At 43.9% G+C, this 25,446-nt stretch overlaps 1 protein-coding gene across 1 annotated transcript in view; it reads right to left on the bottom strand.

Moving 5' to 3' along the window:
• Positions 1 to 6,407: 6,407 nt before the first annotated feature.
• The window catches only part of LOC124007431 (pyruvate carboxylase, mitochondrial-like), a 97,755-nt gene continuing 78,716 nt past the window's right edge, over positions 6,408 to 25,446 (bottom strand). Inside the window, 12 exon segments of the mRNA XM_046317983.1 lie at positions 6,408 to 8,704; positions 9,168 to 9,308; positions 9,423 to 9,649; positions 9,652 to 9,670; positions 10,594 to 10,773; positions 12,234 to 12,478; positions 16,135 to 16,384; positions 16,553 to 16,793; positions 16,970 to 17,126; positions 17,848 to 18,069; positions 18,199 to 18,288; positions 24,280 to 24,424. Of these exon segments, the coding sequence (XP_046173939.1) occupies positions 8,453 to 8,704; positions 9,168 to 9,308; positions 9,423 to 9,649; positions 9,652 to 9,670; positions 10,594 to 10,773; positions 12,234 to 12,478; positions 16,135 to 16,384; positions 16,553 to 16,793; positions 16,970 to 17,126; positions 17,848 to 18,069; positions 18,199 to 18,288; positions 24,280 to 24,424 (2,169 nt within the window). The 3' untranslated portion in view covers positions 6,408 to 8,452.

The raw sequence follows: 25,446 nt of genomic DNA, 5'->3' as shown, positions 1-25,446 counted from the left end.
CTGATGGGAGGACCAATAGGAGGACGGGCTCATTGTAATGACTGGAATGGAACTGTATCAAACATGATGCTGTTCCATTCCACCCATTACAATGAGGTTGTCCTCCTTCAGCTTCTCCCACCACCATGTTGTGCACTCACACATTCACATGCGTGCACACACACACAAAATGCAGCTATGCAGGAATGTGATTACCTGTGTATGATCAATAGCAGTATATTGACTGAAAGTCCTCCTGGACACTTTTAGCCTCCTTTCAGATGAGAGCCATCCATTGTAATGTAGTTTACAAAAGTTCAATCAAGGAGGTTGGTCTGAATGCCAATTTAACTTAATCCAGTAAGCATAACATAATTCACTTTTGTTTCCTATTCTACAGGCATAATGGGAATGAATACACACGTATCATCATCAGCATAGCACCTTGTACCTTCTCCTCTTTCCTATTAGTGGAATGTCAATCGCCTATTTACCTTATAGACTATTAGCACAGCAAAAATAATGCACATTCCTCAAGCTTGCCATTTAACATACACCCTTAGAAAAAAAGGTGCTTTCTAGAACCTTAAATTATTATTTTTCTGTCCCTATAGGATAACTCTTTGAAGAACCCTTTTTTTGGTTCTAGGTAGACTGCTTTATGTAGAACAGCTCCACAGAGGGTTCTACCTGGAACCCAATAGGGTTCTCCAATGGGGACAGCCTTAGAACCCTTTTGGAAACCTCTTTACTAAGTTGTCTTCAACAACTTCCCACCAACCGAGCCTGTACTCGATTGAACCGTAATTACGGCATTATTTTCAACAAGGTTTTATATGACACAGTTTGTGTGTGTGAGAAACAGAGAAACAGAAAAACAGAGAGAGAAACCATTATGAAGGTTATTGTTGCCATGCACACCAAATATATACAGCCTGCCTCATTCTCTCTCTACATTCAGACTACTGAGGCAAAGACAGATTCAGGTTGGATATTCGACAAATATTTGCCTGTAGTTTTCCTTACGTCCACCAAAGGCAGTTAGGGACCGTCATCATAGTGACAAATCAAAATGTTCTAATTTCAAAAGCTCTTTAACACATTACTCCTAAAACTTCTAAAAACTGGTTCTAACATCTTGCACTATTTAAAATTATTTATTCAAATGTTTGAATTTCAATAGCTCCTTGGTCAAATGACCTACTGACTTCAAACAAGGTTCAGAATGTCCAATGACTATCCTTCTATATTGCATACCCTTTAGTTTGTCCCTTTTCATCTCATACGTTTCTGGTTCATCCATTCCAGCGCATCACTAATGAGATGGCGAGGTATTTGGCTACCTCAAGAGACTCTTAATTATGTCCCACCATTTATCCCCGCTTCATTGAATTTCCTCACTTTGACATGAGGGTCACAGCCACCCCAAAGGTGGTTTGAGTGTGACCGCGAAGGGTAGCATGTTCCAGTCAGATATAATCAAATTGACATCCATTCGAGTCACGCCCGGTGGTATCATCAGAGGCTTTTTTGTCTTATAAACTGGGCAGTTGCCCGCTATAATAATATAATAATATATGCCATTCAGCAGACGCTTTTATCCAAAGCGACTTACAGTCATGTGTGCATACATTCTACGTATGGGTGGTCCCGGGGATCGAACCCACTACCCTGGCGTTACAAGCGCCATGCTCTACCAACTGAGCTACAGAAGGACCACAACCTTCAGCGGACTTTAACTGGGTTTTTACACCCAATCGACATCAAGTGCCAGCGCAATACTTACAGGCTTGAGAACCAAATATCCCTCGCTGTATCTAGCGGCACCATCGACCGGATGTTCCCGAAGAAGTAACAGAAAATAATCATCCTCTTTTAATAATTTGCTAGCCAAGTCAGCCCTCCGGGACAGAGCCATAGGAGCCACCTTTACCAGCACTTTGACATGAGGCGGTCACAGTCACCCCACGGGTGATTTGAGTTCGACTGCGACAGGTGGGTACTCTCCTTTGAATTTCATCAAGTTGACATTCTGTGATCCGTGCCCAGTGGGAACCTAGACTTCTTCCGTCCATTTTATGGTTCCGCAGCAAATCAATGGGCGTGGATGGTCCTACCCACATCAGATGTACGCCTCCCTCCCCAGACAAGCTGGAGATACCTCTCCCCACTCCGTAGGTCATGAGCCAGATCCATGCAATGCCCTATCACTGCGGGGCCAATGGGTTTAGGCTCCGCCTCAAGTCTAGTGAGTGTAAAGGAGACCACCCCACCTACAATGTGTGGGGCTGGCGAGCGCCGTAGCTGGGGAGATCCACGAGAAGGGCCTGGCGCACGTCCATAGTTGCCACCACCAACCGCCGGACCTAACCCCCCACCGGTCCGCCTTCAAACCCCCGCACACAGTCCCTTGCGAGACCACGGACGAGAGACCGCGAGATGAGCCGCACAAAAAACTTCCAATGGTGGCGAGAGGAGCTCGAGCCTAATCCGACCGACCGAGCCCTTAGAGCCAATCCTTATCCCGAAGTTCTGTCTCTTTTTTGCCAACTTCGCTTACCTACATTATTATAACATGCCAGAGGCTATTCACCTTGGAGACCTGCTGCAGATACGGGTAAGGCCCGGTGTGAGATTCACACCCTCTCCCCCAGATTTTCAAGAGCCAGGGATAGCTCACCAGACAATAAAGAAACTGCAATGCTTTCCAGGGCTTGGGCCCCTCTCTCAGGGCAAACCCATTCCAGGGCGCCCTGCTCATCACAAAGAAAAGAGAACTCTCCCAGGGGCTCCCGCAAGCTTCTCCAGGATCAGTCGCGTTACCGCACTGGATTCCTCGCGGCGCCCGTCTTCGCCAGTCCGTAGACATTCTGAAAGTAGTTTGAGGTCAGTAGGTCACATGACCAAGGAACTATTGAAATTTGAAAGTTAGAAAAATTAATGTAAAATTTGTGAAATGAAAATGGACAAACTAATGGGTGTGCAATATAGAAGGGTAGTCAGTGGACATTCTGAACCTCGTTTGAGTCCAGTAGGTGACATGACCAAGGAGCTATTGAAATGTAAAATTGAGAAAGATTTATGTAAAAACGTGTGAGATGAAAATGGACAAACTAAAGGATGTGCACTGTGTAGGCCCACTGAGTGTACATTCTCAACGTTGTTTGGAGTCAGTAGGTCACATGACCAAGGAGCTGTTGAAATTTGAACGTTTGAAATATGAATGTAAAAATGGGTGAGATGAAAATGGACAAACTAAAGGTTGTGCAATGTGTAGGCTCACTGAGTGTACATTCTGAACCTTGTTTGAAGTCAGTAGGTCACATGAGCAAGGAGCTATTGAAATTTGAATGTAAAAAAAGTTAGTACTTTGTTTACGCTCCCTAACTAATTCAACTCGGAATCCAAAATGCTGCTCACATTTCCACGTTTATTAGCGTTGGAAAGTGGATTAATGTCCAAATCGTGAAAATTCGTAATGTGGGTAGCCTGACATATACTTTAAAAACTTAAACAAGCTCTTTCCACCACCAAAACAAATTCAGTCCTCAACCCTATGTCAGAATCTTAAGATCCTTGTTTTGACAGCTGGGATACTTGCATTATTCATATTGTTGGTGTGTTTGTGGCTTCTGTTTTTGCATGAGCGCAGAGAGCTGACATTAGAGATGAGTAATTCATAGACTTGACTTCAGGCTTCCCCGGGGGAATCCAGAGTAACGTCTTCATTTCTAAATCAGAGGATTATTAGAAACAGTATCCAGGAAACAAGCACACTCCGGTTGTAAACACAGACTTATTGAACTATGTTTAATGCTGCCACACAGAGTATTGTACAGCACAGTGGCAAGACAAATCCCATCAAAACAGGTCACGCAATAGGAAAGCTGTAAGTATCCCATAGACCTTGAGGGATTATATCATATCAGTATATACAGCTTTATAAAATGTACTTCAAACATAAATATGTTATATTAAGAACGACTCATTAAATTCAGATAATTGATTGACTCAGTATTCAATGGTAGCACGACATAAGAGCCAGTAATCTCTAATATCTATCAGCCTGTTGTGGTATTTATCCATTTTCTTCTTAAATAAAATAAAAAAGCGGATATTTATGGTGGTAGTTAAGCTTTATTAATAACTTCCCTGGTGACTAATTACCAGTCTGGGATTGGAGGGCTGTTTGAAAGTCTGAAATAGGGCTGTAGGTGATATTGTTCATGCAGGTTTTAAAAAATCTTTAGGCAATTGCACAAAGTGGAATATTTACAATGCCAATGTTTACAAAGTCTGACAGAAGACCTATATTTCTATATTCTAACATATCCTATTGCAAAGTTCTGTATATCAAAGCCATGCTCCAATCGTACCAATTTTGTCTGATAAACACTCCTAACACTCCCACTCCTCTCATTAGACTACAAACATGATTGTACTAATGGACAAATCTCATCTCTGCACCAAGGTGGCATTTTTCTTCTCTAAAGAAACCCGGGCTTCATTTAATTAACAAGACTTAACACTAAGGTAGTAGGCTAATGGATTGATATTAAAATCATGAAAACTACTAATGACAGTTTAGTACTTGACCTCATTCTGTGGGAATTTGTGTTCTCCTCCGCCTCGTGTTCTGTCATGCTGGGAGCATACACTAACCCACGGTGAACCCCCTCGTCACAGCAAGCTCACCAAACATCCCAAATTAAGGGGATTATGAGGGCGCAAAAAAACTGAGGGGAGAGGATCAGCGATCATTAGCTTTGTTACTGGGAGAGAGCCTGAGCCACACCTGTATAAACTAATTATGTTGCTAAAATGTTCTGCAAAAGTGGCTTCACCGTTTACTTGTGGGAGGAGCCAGAGATGAGCCATGTCAGATACATTAGGTCTGAATGGGAGGAGGGCAGAGAGCCTAGGTGATGGAGGAGCTAGAGATGAGCCATGTCAGATACATTAGGTCTGAATGGGAGGAGGGCAGAGAGCCTAGGTGATGGAGGAGCCTAGGTGATGGAGAGCCAGAGATGAGCCATGTCAGATACATTAGGTCTGAATGGGAGGAGGGCAGAGAGCCTAGGTGATGGAGGAGCTAGAGATGAGCCATGTCAGATACATTAGGTCTGAATGGGAGGAGGGCAGAGAGCCTAGGTGATGGAGGAGCCAGAGATGAGCCATGTCAGATACATTAGGTCTGAATGGGAGGAGGGCAGAGAGCCTAGGTGATGGAGGAGCCAGAGATGAGCCATGTCAGATACATTAGGTCTGAATGGGAGGAGGGCAGAGAGCCTAGGTGATGGAGGAGCCAGAGATGAGCCATGTCAGATACATTAGGTCTGAATGGGAGGAGGGCAGAGAGCCTAGGTGATGGAGGAGCCAGAGATGAGCGATGTCAGATACATTAGGTCTGAATGGGAGGAGGGCAGAGAGCCTAGGTGATGGAGGAGCCAGAGATGAGCCATGTCAGATACATTAGGTCTGAATGGGAGGAGGGCAGGACACTGAATCAAACATTTATGACATACTGCCACACAGGCACATTTCTAATAGCAAGGAAGCACAATCATGAGGTATGATTATCTCCGGGGTTAACTCCCTCCTTAAAAAATAGAACATTTGAACATAGCCATTTAAAATATGCACTTTACAACCCATCTAGAACTCGGTGAACAATACGGGCTCCCAGTCTCTTCTCTCTAGTCATTCAGCCTCATACATTTCCTCTGCCCCCAGTCCTGGCTGTACATCACATGGCCATGGTCAGCACCTACAGGTAGACTACCCTGGTGCATACAGAGCAATTAATCAGCGCCCGGAAACCCACCCCAACTTCTCATCTAAAGGAGCATATGGCAGCTCTGAGGCCCATCATCCATCAGTGCAGTAATGCTACAGAATAGTACACTACTCCGTATCTAAACTGCGAGGCTGTGCAAATGTATAGATTGCAGGCTTTAGAAGAGATGTAACTGTTTGAGTAACTATTGACTCAAAATGTCAAAATTATTAACAGTGTGGCATGTGAACGATTGGACACACACACACACACACTGTCCTCATATCCTTCAATTTGTATCCATTAGGGGATTACGCCATTGGCAATCAATCAATGTGCACCGACTGATTGGGTAGGTTAGGGCCGTTCCTGTCAGTTTCAATTAGAGTGGGCCTTATCAACTATCGATCATCTGCCTTTTACACCCCTGCAACTGAATATGTCCATTATTTATACCTATCGAGTGTCAACTTTCAAATTGTCACAATTATTGAATTGTTTATGTAGAAACATTTGTCTGCCATTTTGATTCATTTTTCACGCTACTCTTCATAAGAATTAGAGCACTTGAACAGAGCCGCACACTAAGTCTAAGATGAACCATTGCACACAAGCTCTATTATCAAAACATTAAAATGACAAAGAGCGAGACAACTCTGTAATGCTCTTTTAATTTCTTTCAAAGTCCTGTCACATTGAAAAGACATGAGGTTACACTGAATTAGTATTTGCATGATTTAAAACTGATCATCAAAAGACACAGACATGAGAAGAATGGCATAACTGCCACAGACCCCCAGCAAGATTATAGAATACAAATGACATTACTATTCAACATTAATCGGTAGTAATGTTAACGCTTACAAGACATCTATGTATAAAGCTCATTAACATTTGTTTTTCCTATGTAGAAGTCTCCTACTTGACCTAGATAACTGTGCGTACTGCACGCAAAAATGATATTTTACGCACAGAACCAATGTCGTTCGTAAGATAACAGGCTCAATCGTTGCATTCTTTAGTTGTTGCATTACTGGGCTTAAGACCTGTTTCACATACAGGAGTTAGAAGTGTAAGAAACATCTGATTACTATGGCTTGATACAACAGGTTGGTAAACTATTCTCAAGAGATGATTTGTAATGTCGTAGATTATAGACGTTACTTAATCATGACAAGGCTATGATTTTTCATGCAAAAACAAAACAAAATCAATAACATTTCTCTTTGTCCTGCAAATACTGCATTACATGACAATGCCTAGTGTGCTCACGGTTATCAACACCCCAGATGTAAACAGACACAAAGTGGTTACCATGACAGTTGACAAAACAACACCCACCAGCACTCAGACAGTAGCCTCATGTACTGCAAGGACACACCATATACACAAGTAACATTCAACTACTTTTAATCTCTACACTGAAAACAAAGACCAATTATTTTGTCATCGGTTATTCGGGTTAAGTTCCTATAGGGTCTAACAAGCAAAGTTTACAATTGGGGGGTGGGGAGGTGGGGGACTAATAAGCAAAACAAAACACTTGGGGCAATAAAGTTGCACAGTAAACGTATGTATTCTAAAAACTAAGGCCCCTTAGTAATCCATTACCACAGATTGAGAACATGAAACTACCCCTTACAACCTGTAAATCTCACCAGAGTCCAGTCAGTCCCAATGACTAGCAGAATGACTAAGTATGTCCAGTTATGTAGGATTCATTTCTATTTTAAAAAGTCACAGCAAGTTGCCAAAATATCAAGCGTGTATCAGAATATCAAGTATATTGGCGTTCATGTACAAAGCAAGGTAGTTGGTCAAAAAATGTGTTATTTTAGGTTCAGTGTCTAAAAGAAGGGTTTTGGTCAACTGAGTCACTTGTGCTTCAAAAATTCATAGGCCATCCACTTTCAGATGCGAAGGAAATGTACAGTAAAAGCTTTACTCTTTATAATGGGTTGGGGAAAATGAGTGAAAGTAATGCAGTGATCAGTGATGAGAGTAGATGCTTAGAACAGCTTTACCCAGTCAGTCAATATAGTGAGATGGAGGGAAGAGAGGACAATTAGGATGGAAATACTTCCTATGCTTGAACACCTATATTATTACTGTAACGACCCTGGGTCTATTGATGTCAACTTTCATTTTTCTATTTAAACATATCAGATGACACTCATGGAGGTGATGCTCGTACAGGGATGGCCTAAATACTATTGTACAATTTAAAACATGATTAGCCAAGACTAAGAGTTTATATTACATTAAATCCCAGAATGTCAATGGCTTATCAATTGCTTTACACTTATTTATTGCATCATTCATCTTCATATTGGCAAAGCCTCAGCAATATAACTCTTCAGGAAAGCGTTAGAGAATGACGTATATTGATTAACATGAATATATGAATATGAAAACTCCTAGATTTTATTCCCTTCCAATGGTTAATGATTGTACTTATCAGTTTCTAAAGTGACAGTGGATTACCGTACATATCACAAGTGCAATCACCACAGGAAGCGCTCCAATAAACAAACATTAGTTCATTAATTGATTACAATCATACTGTATATTTTTTTCTCCAGAATTTCAAAAATAGATACATTTCTCTCCTGCCTGCCTCTTTTCAACAGTTGGAATTGTACTTTAGCGTGTGAGACTGAAGGGGTTAAGGTTGTGCTCAAATGAATGGTTCCTGTCCTACTCGGTGATCTCCAGGATGAGGTCGTCTCCCTCCAGGCTGCTGTCGGTGTTGACGTAGATCTTGACCACAGTGCCAGAGAGGGGAGAGTTGACCACTGTTTCCATCTTCATGGCGCTGAGCACACACAGAGGCTGGCCCTTCTCCACCGTCTGGCCCTGCTTCACCTTCACTTCCACAACCTTACCCGGCATGGGAGCCCCCACCTGGCCACGCACATCCTTCAGCGCCTTGGGGTGGAAGTGCATCTCCTGGAGAGAGGGGCAGAGAGAGAGTACACTTTGTGAGTTTGCAGGAACACCAATGTGTCGATTGAGATATCTAATGGGGAGGTTAAACAATTTATAAAGCAGTGAGAATATCTTAAGTGTTACTTGTCATTATGCGTTTTAAGCATGTAACTATGTACTGTCTATGTACTGTTTACATACCCTACATTACTCATCTCATATGTATATACTGTACTCGATACCATCTACTGCATCTTGCCTATGCCGTTCTGTACCATCACTCATTCATATATTTTTTATGTACATATTCTTTATCCCTTTACACTTGTGTGTATGAGGTAGTAGTTTTGGAATTGTTAGGTTAGATTACTCGTTGGTTATTACTGCATTTTCGGAACTAGAAGCACAAGCATTCCGCTACACTCGCATTAACATCTGCTAACCATGTGTATGTGACAAATACAGTAAATCAAATCAAATGTACCTTCATGGCCACTGTATCCTTGACCAGGACAGATCTGAGTGCTCCGTTCAGCTCAAAGAACACCTCCCTCTGGCCAGCCTTGTTGAGGTCTCCCAGGGCCAGGGCTTTGATGTGGAGGGTCTTCCCTCGCTCCAACTCCACCTGACAGACACAGAAAGTGTGATCCAAAGAAAATAGAACATAAGCAAATATATTGTAATCAGACAGTTCATGTCAAATGAATCACTTCTCATCCACACACATGTTGAGACTGACCTCAAACTCCTCCGCAATCTTGGGTCCATCGAGGAACAGGCGTGTGTTGAGGCAGTCTACGGGGCCAAACTGATGGGTGAACTCCTTGAACTCCTGGAACACCTTGGGGTACATGGCTGCTGACATCACATCCTCTGGAGTGATGTCATTTCCGTGCGTCTCTCGCAGCTGTTTCTCTAGGGCCTGGAAGTCCATGGGGGGCAGAGAGGCACCCGGGCGGCCCTCCACCGTGGCATATTCTTCAGCACCTGGGGGCAGAGGTTAGAAATCAGCCACTAACGGGCCAAAGGGAGCTGGGCAGGCTACAAGCAACGTTTGAACATCACAAGTAAACATGAGTGTAATAATGAATTCGGGTAATGCTAGGCATCTGTTGGAAATGAGAAATAGCTGCTCCATAATGGCTGTACCATTCCTTTGTTATACATGATGTATGCTAAGCAGATGGCCTATTTAGTTATGAACTGAAAAATAAATTACTCAAGTGCCACTGTGCGTCCAATGGAAAACAAAACAAGAAGGGGAACTGCATTGTGCACTGGTGATGTGAGGCACAAATGTGTCCTAGAAAATAATTGATCTTCCAGAGAAATGCTTCTGGGTAATTGTGGTTCTCTTAGAGATGGGGAAAGAAATGAGATTTCTTCACATTTCAAACAGAAACATGTGTGTGATAGAGATCCAGGGACAGTGGAGACAAAAACAGGCAAACTTCTCAAGTATTTCTCTGACTTAAGGGGATGTGCCCTACTAAAAAAGGCCTTTTCTGCTCGTTAAAAAAATAAATACTTCAATTTAAGTGGAGTATAATATACTCTCAATGTTATAACCATCAAGTGCAAAAACCTAATAATCCTTTAATACAGAATGTGGGAATTCAAATCCTGTCATTATGGTTGGCATTGAAATGGCAGATATAGAATAGTTACATGTTTCCACATACACTCCGTACCCCATTCCCAAGGGCAAGCTATTGATTACTGTAAGTGCAGCTGCCCAATGAGAGATGCAGATTGTGATGCACCGACTGTTCTCAATTGAAAGCATTAGTCCAGTGTGTTAAAAAGAACAATGTTGTTTGGATGCTGAAAAAAATAAAATAAATAGAGCCTTGAACTAGGATCTATTGGGAATTTGTGAAGTGGGTGTGGTGTGTGTGTGTGTGTGTTACCTTGGACCTGAAGGGCTCAGGGAAGCCTCCGTGTGGGATGCCAATGTGACCCTGCAGGAACTCCACCACTGAGAGGGGGAAGGAGAGCTCATCAGCCCTCTCCTCCACCTCTGCCCTTGTCAGAGAGTTCTGCACCATGAACTGGGCCAGGTCACCCACGATCTTCGAGGAGGGGGTCACCTGCATGCGGGGAGAGGTGGAGAGAGAGATGTTATCCACAACATTACTGGTCCTACAGCCCATCTGTCATAGACCATGGTATTTCACCCTAGTAACTTCCAGGCTGGTGTGCAAATTGGAAGTGAACAGAAGTGAGGTAGTCAGGAGAGGAGCGAGGGGGTGAACAGAAGTGAGGTAGTCAGGAGAGGAGCGAGGGGTGAACAGAAGTGAGGTAGTCAGGAGAGGAGCGAGGGGTGAACAGAAGTGAGGTAGTCAGGAGAGGAGCGAGGGGTGAACAGAAGTGAGGTAGTCAGGAGAGGAGCGAGGGGTGAACAGAAGTGAGGTAGTCAGGAGAGGAGCGAGGGGTGAACAGAAGTGAGGTAGTCAGGAGAGGAGCGAGGGGTGAACAGAAGTGAGGTAGTCAGGAGAGGAGCGAGTGGGGTGAACAGAAGTGAGGTAGTCAGGAGAGGAGCGAGGGGTGAACAGAAGTGAGGTAGTCAGGAGAGGAGCGAGTGAGGGTGAACAGAAGTGAGGGTAGTCAGGAGAGGAGCGAGGGGTGAACAGAAGTGAGGTAGTCAGGAGAGGAGCGAGGGGTGAACAGAAGTGAGGTAGTCAGGAGAGGAGCGAGGGGTGAACAGAAGTGAGGTAGTCAGGAGAGGAGCGAGGGGTGAACAGAAGTGAGGTAGTCAGGAGGAGAGAGAGAACGAAAGAAAGGAGATAAACAGAGCGAGAGCAAAAGAAGTGAACAGAAGTATGGAAGAAGGGGAAATAGTTTGAAAACATGATTTTTTTGCAGCTAAGACTACAAGACAAGGGGTAGCAGAGAGGAGCAAATGAACAGAGGCATAATGAAAGCAAAGTAAGCGTGTCTGCTATTGAACAGACACTCAGACTGATTCGCTGTGCCTGTTTTATGGACAATATTAGACGGAAACAAAGGAAATGGAGGAGGACAAGAAGAGAAAGTCAACTATCACTGATCATTTAATTAAGACCTAGGAAATGAAAGCCAGCAAGGCGAGACTAAACGATAAAAGATACCATTGATTGGAGAGATCAGACAGAAGCTTGCAGAACATAACAGATAAACTTGCTCAAAGCTCCTTGGTTAATCTGACTTTAGGCTGCGGTGAGATCAACGGCTCTCCTTTCTGCAAACGGATTCCCATTTTGTATTTGAGACAGCCTCACACACACACACACACACACACACACACACACACACACACACACACACACACACACACACACACACACACACACACACACACACACACACACACACACACACACACACACACACACACACACAGTTGAGAGAGAGTGAACGGAGGATGGTGAGTGAAGGAATTAAATGGGCAATTCATTCAGCAGTTCAGACTTTCCTCCACAAATCAGAATACTTTTAAAAATCCACTTCCAGAGAGAGAATTACAAAGGTGTTTGATCACTTAATTTGAATAGGTGGCCGGTTGCCTCACCTTGATGAGGTCACCCAGCAGCTTGTTGGCCTCTGTGTAGGACTTCTTCACCTCCTTGAACTTGTGCCCCAGGCCCATGCTGTGAGCCTGGAAGTGCAGGTTGGTGTACTGGCCTCCAGGGATCTCGTTCTCATACACATCAGCATTGCCAGACTTCATAGTGGCTGTACAGTCAAAGGGTGCATAGAGCCCACGAGCAACCTCCCAGTACTCACTGTAGTCATAAACATTCTCCAGGGATATCCCTGTCAAAGAGAGGGCAGGACAGAGAATAATGACACTGAGGTATCAGGGATAAATACACTGAACAAAAATATTTAAAACACTGAACAAAAATATTTAAAAAGAAATTAACATTAAATTATCTGGCAACAGCTTGTGGTCATTCCTGCAGTCAGCATGCCAAATGCACACTCCCTCAAAACTTGAGACATCTATGGCATAGTGACAAAACTGCACATTTTAGTGGCCTTTTATAGTCCCCAGCACAAGGTGCACCTGTGTAATGATCATGCCATTTAATCAGCTTTTTGATATGCCACACTTGTCAGGTGGATCGATTATCTTGGCAAAGAAGAAATGCTTACTAACAGGGATGTAAACTAATTTTAGAGAAAAGCTTTTTGTGCGTATTCAAAATTTACAGGAGCTTTTATTTCAGCTCATGAAACACTCTACATGTTGCCTTTATATTTTTTGTTCAGTATATATTAGGCATCTATAGATGCTGGTCGCACAAATACCAAGCAAATACAATGGAACAATCTTGTTAAACATATTGTATGTGGGAGACATGCCAGAGAATACATTAAAGTATATCAGTGTGGTTCCAGCCACTTAGGTGTTCACTGGCTTCCAAAGCAGGAACATCAGTCAGTCAATCAATGCGCCCTCTTTGCTGCCAATACATTGCGAATGCTAATTTACCCAGAAGACCTATCAAATTGCGGTAATGACAATTACCTCCATGCTTCAGCTGACAACACATAAGTCAAACAGACCCCCGCCCCCACACACATTCTCCCTATCCTATCCATCTCAGAGACAAAAGAATTAAGCATGGATATTTGCATCAAGCTTCCCACTCCATCCATAAACATCTAGAAAGCAAGGGAGCAAACGCGAGAGCGCGATATTGACCGCAGTTCCTGTCCCTCAGAGGACTAGAGCCGACTTAAAGATGATCTATAAGCATCACGGGAGAGTACAATGGACCTTTGCCAGAGGAAAGCTCATGATGCAGAGATCAAATATGGATGGAAAGATTATAGGAGTGAAGAGCTCAGAAGTAATTTATGAGCAAAAGCATATGAATGAGAAGATGGGACCATGGAAAAGAGGAAAGGTGAAAGAGCCAGATTAAATGAGGCACTTGAGGATTTTCAGCAAACAAGTACCAATAAGTACTTCCAATTTTGCATTGTTTTATTTCACCTTTATTTAACCAGGGAGGCCAGTTGAGAACAAGTTCTCATTTACAACTGCGACCTGACCAAGACAAAGCGAAGCAGTGCGACAAAAAAACAACCGAGTTACAGAAAAATCTATATACAGTGTGTGCAAATGGAGTAAGGAGGTAAGGCAATAAATAGGCCAATAGTAGCGAAGTAATTACAATTTAGCAAATTAACACTGGAGTGATAGATGTGCAGATGATGATGTGCAAGTAGAAATACTGGTGTGCAAGAGCAAAAAAAGTCAAAAACAATATGGGGATGAGGTAGGTAGTTCGATGGGCTATTTGCAGATGGGCTGTGTACAGCTGCAGCGAATCGGTAAGCTGCTCAGACAGCTGATACTAAATATGACCAAGGCAGTAGTAGGTCAGAGAGCACTTTGAGAAGTAAGCGAGGGTATGAGTGGGAAGAACTATGAATTAGAGCAGTCTTGTCATCCTATCTCATGCATGAATGCCCAAATAGTAGCTTATTTGGAATGAATTTGGAAGTTATTTTACAATAAATGGATAAATATTGTATGGAATATACGGCACTAAAGCGCAACACAGAAGGGAAATGTAACTAGACACCAAATTTTCTTGGGCAAATGACATCCGCCTGACATTTCAATTACCTAGGCAGCCTTGTACTCAGTGAAAAGGAGCAGGAGGCGGAGACTAATGAGAAATAAACAAAAAGAACAAGTCTTTTTCCCCTGAATGTGAGCATTCTGATGGGATTTTGACTGAAATTTAAAAGTAGCTAATCTAAGCCTGATTCATTGCGAACAGAATATGTAGTTATTAAACCCTTGTATCATATGGCAGGATTAGATTAAACGCTCATCAAATTTGCCATTTCATCTGCTGCTCTTTGTTCATCGAAACATGAACGAAAGAACAGCCTTTCACCTTGTCCACCATCGTTGATGAATCAAAGCACACGGTAACCGTCAGTCACGGCTGGTGGCAGCGTGATAACAGGCAACACTAGCCTGCAGCTGACAGATTCCCTCCTGAATAACACAAGGGCAATGATCTGGTCTCACCACCGTTCCCCTAGCAACAACATGACTGGCTGCAGCCAGGGGAACATGGTTCTGACCACAATCCTGTTCCCACGCAGAGGCAGAGCTTCACGGAGGCTTGCAGGCCAAGGTCATTACAGCGGGTTAAGACTTTCCTGCTGCTGTAATGTCTCAATTAACTGAAGGTCGCAGGGTTGTTTGTGAGCTGCGAAATGACAGTTGTGTGGTGAACTTCTTTCTGCCCTTTCTGCCACCCTCCCCCTGCCTTATCCTCTCGTTCCCTCTCCGCTTCCCTGCAACAATCATGCCTCATTTGGCCCTTTTTACATTACCCTCTACACATGAACAGTATTACCTCCCATGTGTACCATGTTCTCTGGGTTATATCCATTAAGGCCGTTCGTTTAACTCAACCGCAGTGTAAATATGCACTAAGCATCAGCATAATTAAATTGTCACTAGCTGTTGCAGTTGGTTCTACAAACACATTTTGAAGTGTTATTCAGAGACATCTAGGCAGAGTAACCTCCATCACAAACAGAAAATGGATCTTTAAAAACACTTGAGGATGTCATATGCACATCGAGGCGGCAAAAATGCCAATTAACTACCCATTTCTACAGCCATAAACAGCTGGAGTCAGTAGCTACATGACTGCATAATGTTGTCATGTGTTGCTGCCTTGCTATGTTGTTGTCCTAGGTCTGTCTTTATGTAGTGTTGTGTTGTCTCTCGTCGTGATGTGTGTTTTGTCCTATATGTGTGTGTTGTTTATTTTTAATCCCAGCCCCTGTCCCCGCAGGAGGTCTCCTGCCTTTTGGTAGGCCGTCATTGTAAATAATAATTTGTTCTTCACTGACTTGTCTAGTTAAATAAAAAGGTAAAAAATATATATTTTGTCTCTGTATTTGTTTTTTTTCTGTTGCTTTTCCTTGTCCTTGTTGACTGTAGCATCCTTTCATGGGGCTAAAGGTCTCAGCCTTTTACCTTTTTAAACAGAACAAAATGGTTCACTGCTCCCCCCCTGTGTGTATAAAACCGGTTTGCAATAGCAGACCTTGGCTGGCAGCTCACTTTATTTTCCCTCCATTCAGAGGGTCGGCAGGTAGTCTAGTGGTTAGAGCGTTGGGCCAGTAACCAAAATGTTGCTAGATCGAATCCCCAAGCTGTCATGGTAACAATCGGTCATTCTGCCCCTGAACAAGGCAGTTAACCCGCTGTTCCTAGGCCATCATTGTAAATAATCTTTTGTTCTTAACTGACTTGCCTAGTTCAATAAAAAGGTAAAATAAAAATTGTCTGGCAGCTCACTTTATTTGCCCCCCATTGGCTGGCAGCTCACTTTATTTGCCCTCCATTGGCTGGCAGCTCACTTTATTTGCACTCCATTGGCTGGCAGCTCACTTTATTTGCCCTCCATTGGCTGGCAGCTCACCTGTGCTGAGATTGGTTCCCTTGGTGCAGGCGACAATAGCTCCCATGCTGGGCTGTGATGTCATTCCAGCCATGGAGTCCACAGCGACGTCTACGATGTCAGCCCCGGCCTCTGCACACGCCAGCATGGCAGCCACGCCGGCGCCTGCCGTGTCGTGGGTGTGGACGTGGATGGGCATGTCAGGGAAACGGTCCCTCAGAGCACCAATCAACATGCGGCTGGACTCAGGCTTCAGCAGCCCTGCCATGTCCTGCAGAAGGATAGAGGGGTCAACAACATGACAGACTCCTTTCTCTTTCGTTATTTATGACCGAGTCACTCATCAAAAAATGTATATATAACGCAATATAAATAGAACATGTAAGTGGTTGAGATAAAACCACATCAGTGGGTTTGGTTCAGAGCCACCCTAAAGTACCTTGACGTTCAGTATGTGCGTTCCAGCTCTGACCAGCTCATCAGCCAGCTTCAGGTAGTACTCCAGAGAGTACTTTTGCCTCATTGGGTCAGACACATCCCCTGTGTAGGAGATTGACGCCTCCACCACACCCCCGGCACTCCCAGCAGCCTCCATACCCAGCATCAGGTTGGGAAGGTAGTTCAGAGAGTCAAACACACGGAAGATGTCCATGCCGTTCTCCTTGGCCACCTCACAGAACCTGGTCAGAACAATTAAAAGATGGATGAGTACAAGTGAAGAGACCTTGGGTTCAAGGGTGATGCTTTCTAAAAATACCATGCATAACCCTCAAACCGTGAGGGCTGGGTTGACACTATACGTGCTCTGGTTGGAATAAGGATTAAGGGGTGCATGATCCAGGGAAGAGGTACTGACTTGAACACGGCGTTGTCGGGGTAATTGGTGTACCCCACAGCATTGGCTCCTCTGAGCAGCATCTGGAAGGGCACGTTGGGCAGCAGAGCCCTCAGCTCCTGCAGCCGTTTCCATGGACACTCACACAGGAAACGCATCGCCACATCAAAGGTGGCACCTGCACAGAAGAGGAATGATCAATAACTGCCATAGCAACAGACTCCATAAACCTCAGCATTTGGACTGCTTATGTATCTACTAGACAGTAAATGGACAGACTTCATGAAAAGACTATGAATCTCTCCTATTCATCCAGAGAAGGAAGGACTCTCTCCCTAGTCTGATGTCCAGATCCCTCAACATCAAAATGTTTTTGGACACAGTCACAGTAGATTCTCTTTTCAGGGTGCCAAGGTGATCTTCTGTAGCTAATTTTCTAAAAAGAGCTATCCAAATAAAACATGTATTTTCATACATCACTTTGCTACAGATGAGACCGAGCCTTTCTTCAGTCTCTATTTAGAAACATACTGTCAGTCTATCCATATCAACCTCAAAAGTGTGCCGTCCTTTTTCTTCAGAGACATGAGGAGAGGAGAACACCCCCCCCGAATAACCCAGATACACTACACCAACTTGCTCAGCTCAATGATGTGAACTCAGGCCTGAAGCGGTGTCACATTTTAAATTTACCCTAGCAGTTAATTATATTTGACCTTTCAACTCAAACTGGGATCTTTGAAAACATAATGTTTATAATGAGGCCACTGAATCATAGGCAGGCTGCAAAATCGGTCCAGAGAAAAACAGAAAGTGCAGATTGAGATCGGAAAACGTGTGGTAATAGAAAATACATTCAAAAGATTGAGTGTGAGCACTGGTGGTAAACAACTCCTCACCTCCCCAGTTCTCAACGCTGAACAGGTTGTTGAAGTTGTGGGCTACGAAGGGGGCGATCTGTTTGAGGTCGTGGGTGCGGACACGGGTGGCCAGGAGAGACTGGTGGGCATCTCTGAAGGTGGTGTCCATGAGCAGCAGACCCTTGTGGGCACGCACCGCCTTGGCAAAGCCCTCTGGACCCTCCCTCAATAGGACGTCACGGAACCCAACCGGAGGCTCACCTAATCCACATCAATATGTAGCTTTTACAATGTTATACTGACTGGATTAAAACAAAATGGGCTGCTTCAAGAAGAAACAAAAAGAGGTTTCACAGAAAGCTGGTAGGTTTTTGTAGTTTGGAATCTCACCCAGAGGAACGGGTGGGATCACAGGATCGATAGACGAGGGCTTGGCCTTCACTGGTATGGGAGTGGTGGGTCCGTTTACCATCACATGACCTGAAACAGGACAGCAGGAAAGCATCAGAAAACATGAGTTGGCCATCGTCGTAGGCATTTAAAACCTACCAATACATTATATTAATGATGGGGAAAGGGGGGGGTCCAGTTACATATTGCAATATTATTTTGGATATTACATTTAAACTTTGACTCAAAGTATCGATTTTGTTTGCTAGGTTGCATTAGCTGCCGCTAATCAGCTATACTTGTGCCAAAACTATGGTATTTTTCATCCTATAGTTTGTTCTCCATCTTCTTTTAAAAGTTCATCAGGATCAATGTCCCATACACGGGACAGTTGGGCTAATGTAGACTTATGCGATAAGCATGAGGTTGTAAGTAACAAGAACATTTCCCAGGACATAGACATATCTGAAATTGGCTGAAAGCTTAAATTCTTGTTAATCTAACTGCACTGTCTAATTTACAGTAGCTATTACAGTGAAATAATACCATGCTAATTGTTTGAGGAGAGTACACAGTTTTGAACATGAAAAGTTAAACAAATTAGGCACATTTTAGTCTTGACAACATTTTGAACAGAAATGCAATGGTTCATTGGAATCAGTCTAAAACTTTGCACATGCACTGCTGCAATTGAGTAGCCAAAATCTAAATTGCACCTGGGCTGGAATAATACATTATGGCCTTTCTCTTGCATTTCAAAGACGGTACCAAAAAAAATACTAAAGAACGTTTGTTTTTTTCTTTGTATTATCTTTTATCAGATCTGTTTGATATTCTCCTACATTCATTCACATTTCCACAAAATGTTCTCATCCCTCTGCAGCAGACATATAGTGAGCAATATGTATAGAATCAAATAGCATTACCGAATTGCATTCAGAATACATATAAAGTCATGAGAACTGCAATACATTATCGGCCCCTAAGTATTGTGATAATATTGTATCGTGGAGGTCCCTGGCAATGCCCAGCGCAACATTATATGGGAGAAAAGCATACTAAAATCACTACACGCGTACGGTGCATTCGGAAAGTATTCTTTCCAAATGTTTATACGTTACGGCCTTCTTCTAAAATGTATTAAAATGTTAATCCCCCCTCATCAATCTACACATAATGACAAAGCAAAAACTGGGTTCAGAAATGTTTTCACATTTCTTACAAATAAACTGAAATATGACATTTACATAAGTATTCAGACCATTTACTCTGTACTTTGTTGAAGCACCTTTGGATTACAGCATCACGTCTTCTTGGGTATGACTCTACAAGCTTGGCACACCTGTATTTGGAGAGTTTCTCCCATTCTTCTCTGCAGATCCTCTCAAACTCCCAGGTTGGTTGGGAAGCGTCACTTGCACAGCTATTTTCAGGTCTCTCCAGAGATGTTCGATCGGGTTCAAGTCCGGGCTCTGACTGGGCCACTAAAGGACATAGAGACTTGTCCCGAAGTCACTCATGCTTTGTCTTGGCTGTGTGCTTAGGACCGTTGTCCTGTTGGAACGTGATCCTTTGTCCCAGTCTGAGGTCCTGAGTGCTCTGGAGCAGGTTTTCATCAATGATCTCTGTACTTTGCTCTGTTCATCTTTCCCTCGATCCCGAATAGTCTCCCAGTCCCTGCCACAGAAAAAACATCCCACGGCATGTTGCTGCCACCACCATGCTTCACCGTAGGGATGGTGCCAGATTTCCTCCAGACGTGGCGCTTGGCATTAGAGCCAAAGAGCTCAACCTTGGTTTCATCAGAACAGAGAATCTTGTTTCTCAGTCTGAGTCCTTCAGGTACCTTTTGGCAAACTCCATGCAGGCTGTCATGTGCCTTTTACTCAGGAGTGGCTTCCATCTGGCCACTCTACCATAACAGCCTAATTGGTGGAGTGCTGCAGAGATGGTTGTCCTTCTGGAAGGTTATCCTAACTCCACAGAGAAACTCTGGAGCTCTGTCAGTGTGACCAGTGTCATCTCCATGACCAAGGTCCTTCTCCCTCGATTTCTCAGTTTGGCCGGGCGGCCAACTATAGGAAGAGTCTTAGTGGTTCCAAACTCCTTCCATTTATGAATGGAGGCCACTGGGTTCTTGTGGACTTAAATGCTACATAATACTTTTTGTACCGTTCCCGAGATCTGTCCCTCGACACAATCCTGGCTCAGCGCTCGAAGGACAATTCCTTCATCATGGCTTAGATTATGGCTAACATGCACGGTCAACTGTGGGACCTTATATAGACAGTTGTGTGCCTTTCCAAATCATGTCCAATCAATTGTATTTACCACAGGTGGACTCCAATCAAGTAGTAGAAACATCAATGATCAATGGAAACAGGATGCACCTGAGCTCAATTTCGAGTCTCATAGCAAAGGTCTAAATAGTTATGTATATAAAAAGGTATTTATTCATGTAATACATTTGCAATTTCTTTTTTTAAACATTTTTTTCACTTTGTCATTATAGGGTATTGTGTGTAGATTGAGGGAATGACTTTTTTAAAAAATATGGCTGTAATGTAACAAAATGTGGAAAAAGGAGTCTGAATACTTTCTGAACGCACTGTATATTCAAGTTAAATAGCGAAGGTGTCATTTGTTAGAACTAATGTCAGAGTGTTCAGTATAGTCAAGGAAGTGACGTACAATACTATAGACTCCATGGGTAGGCAATGTTTGAACAAACAGTTGAGCCGTATTTTTCCAATGTACCGATTCCATGGCACATGGTTTACGCAAAACACCGGATTCAAAACTTTGAATTTCTCAATTTAAATTGTACAGAATTCTTGCAACCAATAGAATGTTTACCCACACGCGCATACATAGATAAACATACAGTGGGGCAAAAAAGTATTTAGTCAGCCACCTATGTGCAAGTTACCCCACTTAAAAAGATGAGAGGCCTGTAATTTTCATCATAGGTACACTTACTCTATGACAGACAGAATGAGAAAAAAAAACCCAGCCACAACCCATCTTCAATGCTCTTACTGAGGGCAGGAGGTTATTGCCCAAGATCTCACGATACGTGGCCCAATCCATCCTCCCCTCAATACGGTGCAGTCGTCCTGTCCCCTTTGCAGAAAAGCATCCCCAAAGAATGATGTTTCCACCTCCATGCTTCACAGTTGGGATGGTATTCTTGGGGTTGTACTCATCCTTCTTCCTCCAAACACGGCAAGTGGAGTTTAGACCAAAAAGCTCTATTTGGTGGTTGAAGATATCCTTCTAGTGGTGTGGGGGGAAGTGCTTTGGCAAAGTGGGTGGGGTTATATCCTTCCTGTTTGGCCCTGTCCGGGGGTATCATCGGATGGGGCCACAGTGTCCCCTGACCCCTCCCGTCTCAGCCTCCAGTATTTATGCTGAAGTAGTTCATGTGTCGTGGGGCTAGGGTCAGTTTGTTATATCTGGAGTACTTCTGTCTTATCCGGGTCCTGTGTGAATTTAAGCATGCTCTCTAATTCTCTTTCTCGGAGGACCTGAGCCCTAGGACCATGCCTCAGGACTACCTGGCATGATGACTCCTTGCTGTCCCCAGTCCACCTGGCCGTACTGCTGCTCCAGTTTCAACTGTTCTACCTGTGGCTATGGAATCCTGACCTGTTCACCGGACATTTTCAACTCTAGAGACAGCAGGAGCAGTAGAGCTACTCCTAATGATCGGCTATGAAAAGCCAACTGACATTTTCTCCTGAGGTGCTGACTTGCTGCACCCTCGACAACTACTGTGATTGTTATTATTTGAACATCTTGGCCATGTTCTGTTATGATCTCCACCCGGCACAGCCAGAAGAGGACTGGCCACCCGGCACAGCCAGAAGAGGACTGGCCACCCGGCACAGCCAGAAGAGGACTGGCCACCCGGCACAGCCAGAAGAGGACTGGCCACCCGGCACAGCCAGAAGAGGACTGGCCACCCGGCACAGCCAGAAGAGGACTGGCCACCCGGCACAGCCAGAAGAGGACTGGCCACCCGGCACAGCCTGGTTCCTCTCTAGGTTCTGTCCTAGGTTTTGGCCTTTCTAGGGAGTTTTTACCTAGTCACCGTGCTTCTACATCTGCATTGCTTGCTGTTTGGAGTTTTAGGCTGGGTTTCTGTACAGCACTTTGGAGATATGAGCTGATGTAAGGGCTATATAAATCCATTTGATTTTATGTATATAGATATAAACTCCGCAAAAAAAGAAACGTCCCTTTTTCAGGACCCTGTCTTTAAAAGATCATTGGTAAAAATCCAAATAACTTCACAGATCATTGTAAAGGGTTTAAACACAGTTTCCATGGTTGTTCAATGAACCATAAACAATTAACGAACATGCATCTGTGGAACGGTCGCTAAGACACTAACAGCTTACAGACGGTAGGCAATTAAGGTCACAGTTATGAAAACTTAGGACACTAAAGAGGCCTTTCTACTGACTGAAAAAGACCAAAAGAATGATGCCCAGGGTCCCTGCTCATCTGCATGAACGTGCCTTCGGCATGCTGAAAGGAGGCATGAGGACTGCAGATGTGGCCAGGGCAATAAATTGCCATGTCTATACTGTGATACGCCTAAGACAGCGCTACAGGGAGACAGGACGGACAGCTGATCATCCTCGCAGTGGCAGACCACGTGTAACAACACCTGTACAGGATCGGTACATCCTAACATCACACCTGTGGGACAGGTACAGGATGGCAACAACTGCCCGAGTTACACCAGGAACGCATAATCCCTCCATCAGTGCTCAGACTGTCCACAATAGGCTAAGAGAGGCTGGACTGAGGGCTTGTAGGCCTGTTGTAAGGAAGGTCTACACCAGACATCACAGGCAACAACGTAGCCTATGGGCACAAACCCACCGTCGCTGGACCAGAAAGGACTGGCAAAGTGCTCTACGCTGACGAGTCGCGGTTTTGTCTCACCAGGGGTGATGGTCGGATTCACGTTTATCGTCAAAGGAATGAGCGTTACACCGAGGCCTGTACTCTCAGGTGGGATCGATTTGGAGGTGGAGGGTCCGTCATGGTCTGGGGTGGTGTGTCACAGCATCATCGGACTGAGCTTGTTATCATTGCAGGCAATCTCAACGCTGTGCGTTACAGGGAAGACATCCTCCTCCCTCATGTGGTACCCTTCCTGCAGGCTCATCCTGACGTGACACTCCAGCATGACAATGCCACCAGCCATACTTGCTCGTTCTGTGCATGATTTCCTGCAAGATAGGAATGTCAGTGTTCTGCCATGGCCAGCGAAGAGCCCGGATCTCAATCCCATTGAGCACATCTGAGACCTGTTGGATCGGAGGGTGAGGGATAGGGCCATTCCCCCCAGAAATGTCCGGGAACTTGCAGGTGCCTTGGTGGAAGAGTGGGGTAACATCTCACAGCAAGAACTGGCAAATCTGGTGCAGTCCATGAGGAGATGCACTGCAGTACTTAATGCAGCTGGTGGCCATACCAGATACTCACTTAATTTTGATCCCCCCCTTTGTTCAGGGACACATTATTCAATTTCTGTTAGTCACAGGTCTGTGGAACTTGTTCAGTTTATGTCTCAGTTGTTGAATCTTGTGTTCATACAAATATTTACACGTTAAGTTGCTGAAAATAAATGCAGTTGACAGTGAGGACGTTTCTTTTTTTGCTGAGTTTATATATTTATCCCCAAAATATATGGGGGATTGGAAATGATGCAGATAATTACATTGATGGAAGCAACAATCAATCTAATATTAAAGCTGATCCACCCCCTAAAACAAATACATTTAAAACCCCTCCAAAAAAAAGTTGAGCAGTAAACCGGCTTTAATTCCAGCCAGGTTTGAATTCAAATAACTCACTTGATCTAGGGAGGGAAGCTTCAATTGTTCAACGAATCAAGACAATCATTAGCTACACATCAGATGACTGAGTAAGTGGTGTCTAAAGTTCAAATAATTTATACCAACAAAGAGAGACAGATTACGAAACAAATTATTTTAAATTGAGTACAAGAAGCACAGTTTATGAAATAACAAATCTAATTTCAGTGAGTTGAAGACATTTTACCCAGGTAGTGCAGCAGCTTCTGGGCTCGGTTCTGGACCGGCTTGAGGTTGAAGAGTTCCTGGTTCTCATCTATGAACTGGGTGTCAACGGTGCCGTACAGGAACTGATCGTTACTCAGAACGTTCTGGAGGAAGGGGATGTTGGTCTGTGCAGGAACAAAATAAGAGGGGCGAGAAATGGAGAAAGAAATAGTGGGAGGGGGCGAGAGATTGCTGTTAAAATGACAAAATGGTCAAGAAGACCGTAGGCATGATACATAACACTAGGGACCGAGATTTTGGTTGGGCAAAGTGCCTGGACATGCAAACACACAGCTCAAGTGCAAATGGTCTTGGAGGGCTCGGAGGTAATTTTGTGGTCAGTCCCGAATCAAATGGCTTAGAACACTCAATACCGCCACACGGAGTCCCTTCTTCTGTGAGCACTAATCAGGCCAAAACACACAGAGCAGAAAACAGTGTGATCACTAGGCAAAACAATCCCAGCTAATCCTCAACATATGCCCTGCATGTTCCTCTGTGCCATGCTGCACATCTGTCTCAGCCAGGTGCACTGGGGTACACACACACAGAAAGAGAGAAGCAGGAAGCCAGAGCAAGTGAGACTAGATGAGAGGCACAGAGAATTTAAAGCAAATAAGATAATAGAAATGACTGGGAAAATATCTATAGGCTACTGCTCAAGTCCTTAGTCCATTTCTACCACACACACTTCAAACAGCAGCAAATAGCCTAGTAAGCCAACACAGCGCCAGCGCCGTGACCCAGATTCCTCTACATGTAGACCCAATTACAGGTCTTACAACAGATCCAACCCTCACAAAAAGAGTAACGCAAACTAAGAACATTACAGAGGACGTTAATAAATGACATATGTGCAAGTCTGCATTGGCAATATTAATTCTGAAACTAAATAAGATTAGCTTCTTTCTGAGAAGAGACAAATTAGTCCATAGTTGCATCCTTGTCAGTATGATGACAGTACAAGTCAATCATTTTGTATGGAATGTCGATATAAAAACGTACACATCAGATCATTTTTATTCTCTAGTTATGTAAGAATAGAGGATATAGCTTGTGCCCAGGCACTCCTTGCTCTCTAATTACCGTTTTATGAGTCGTGCTGTTACAAACTTTCTGGGAAACCATCAATCACAGCCAACTAACC

Source organism: Oncorhynchus gorbuscha, linkage group LG20 (genome assembly GCF_021184085.1).
Source record: "Oncorhynchus gorbuscha isolate QuinsamMale2020 ecotype Even-year linkage group LG20, OgorEven_v1.0, whole genome shotgun sequence".
NCBI classification, from domain to species: Eukaryota; Metazoa; Chordata; class Actinopteri; order Salmoniformes; family Salmonidae; genus Oncorhynchus; species Oncorhynchus gorbuscha.
This window is presented reverse-complemented; position numbering and strand designations above follow the sequence as displayed.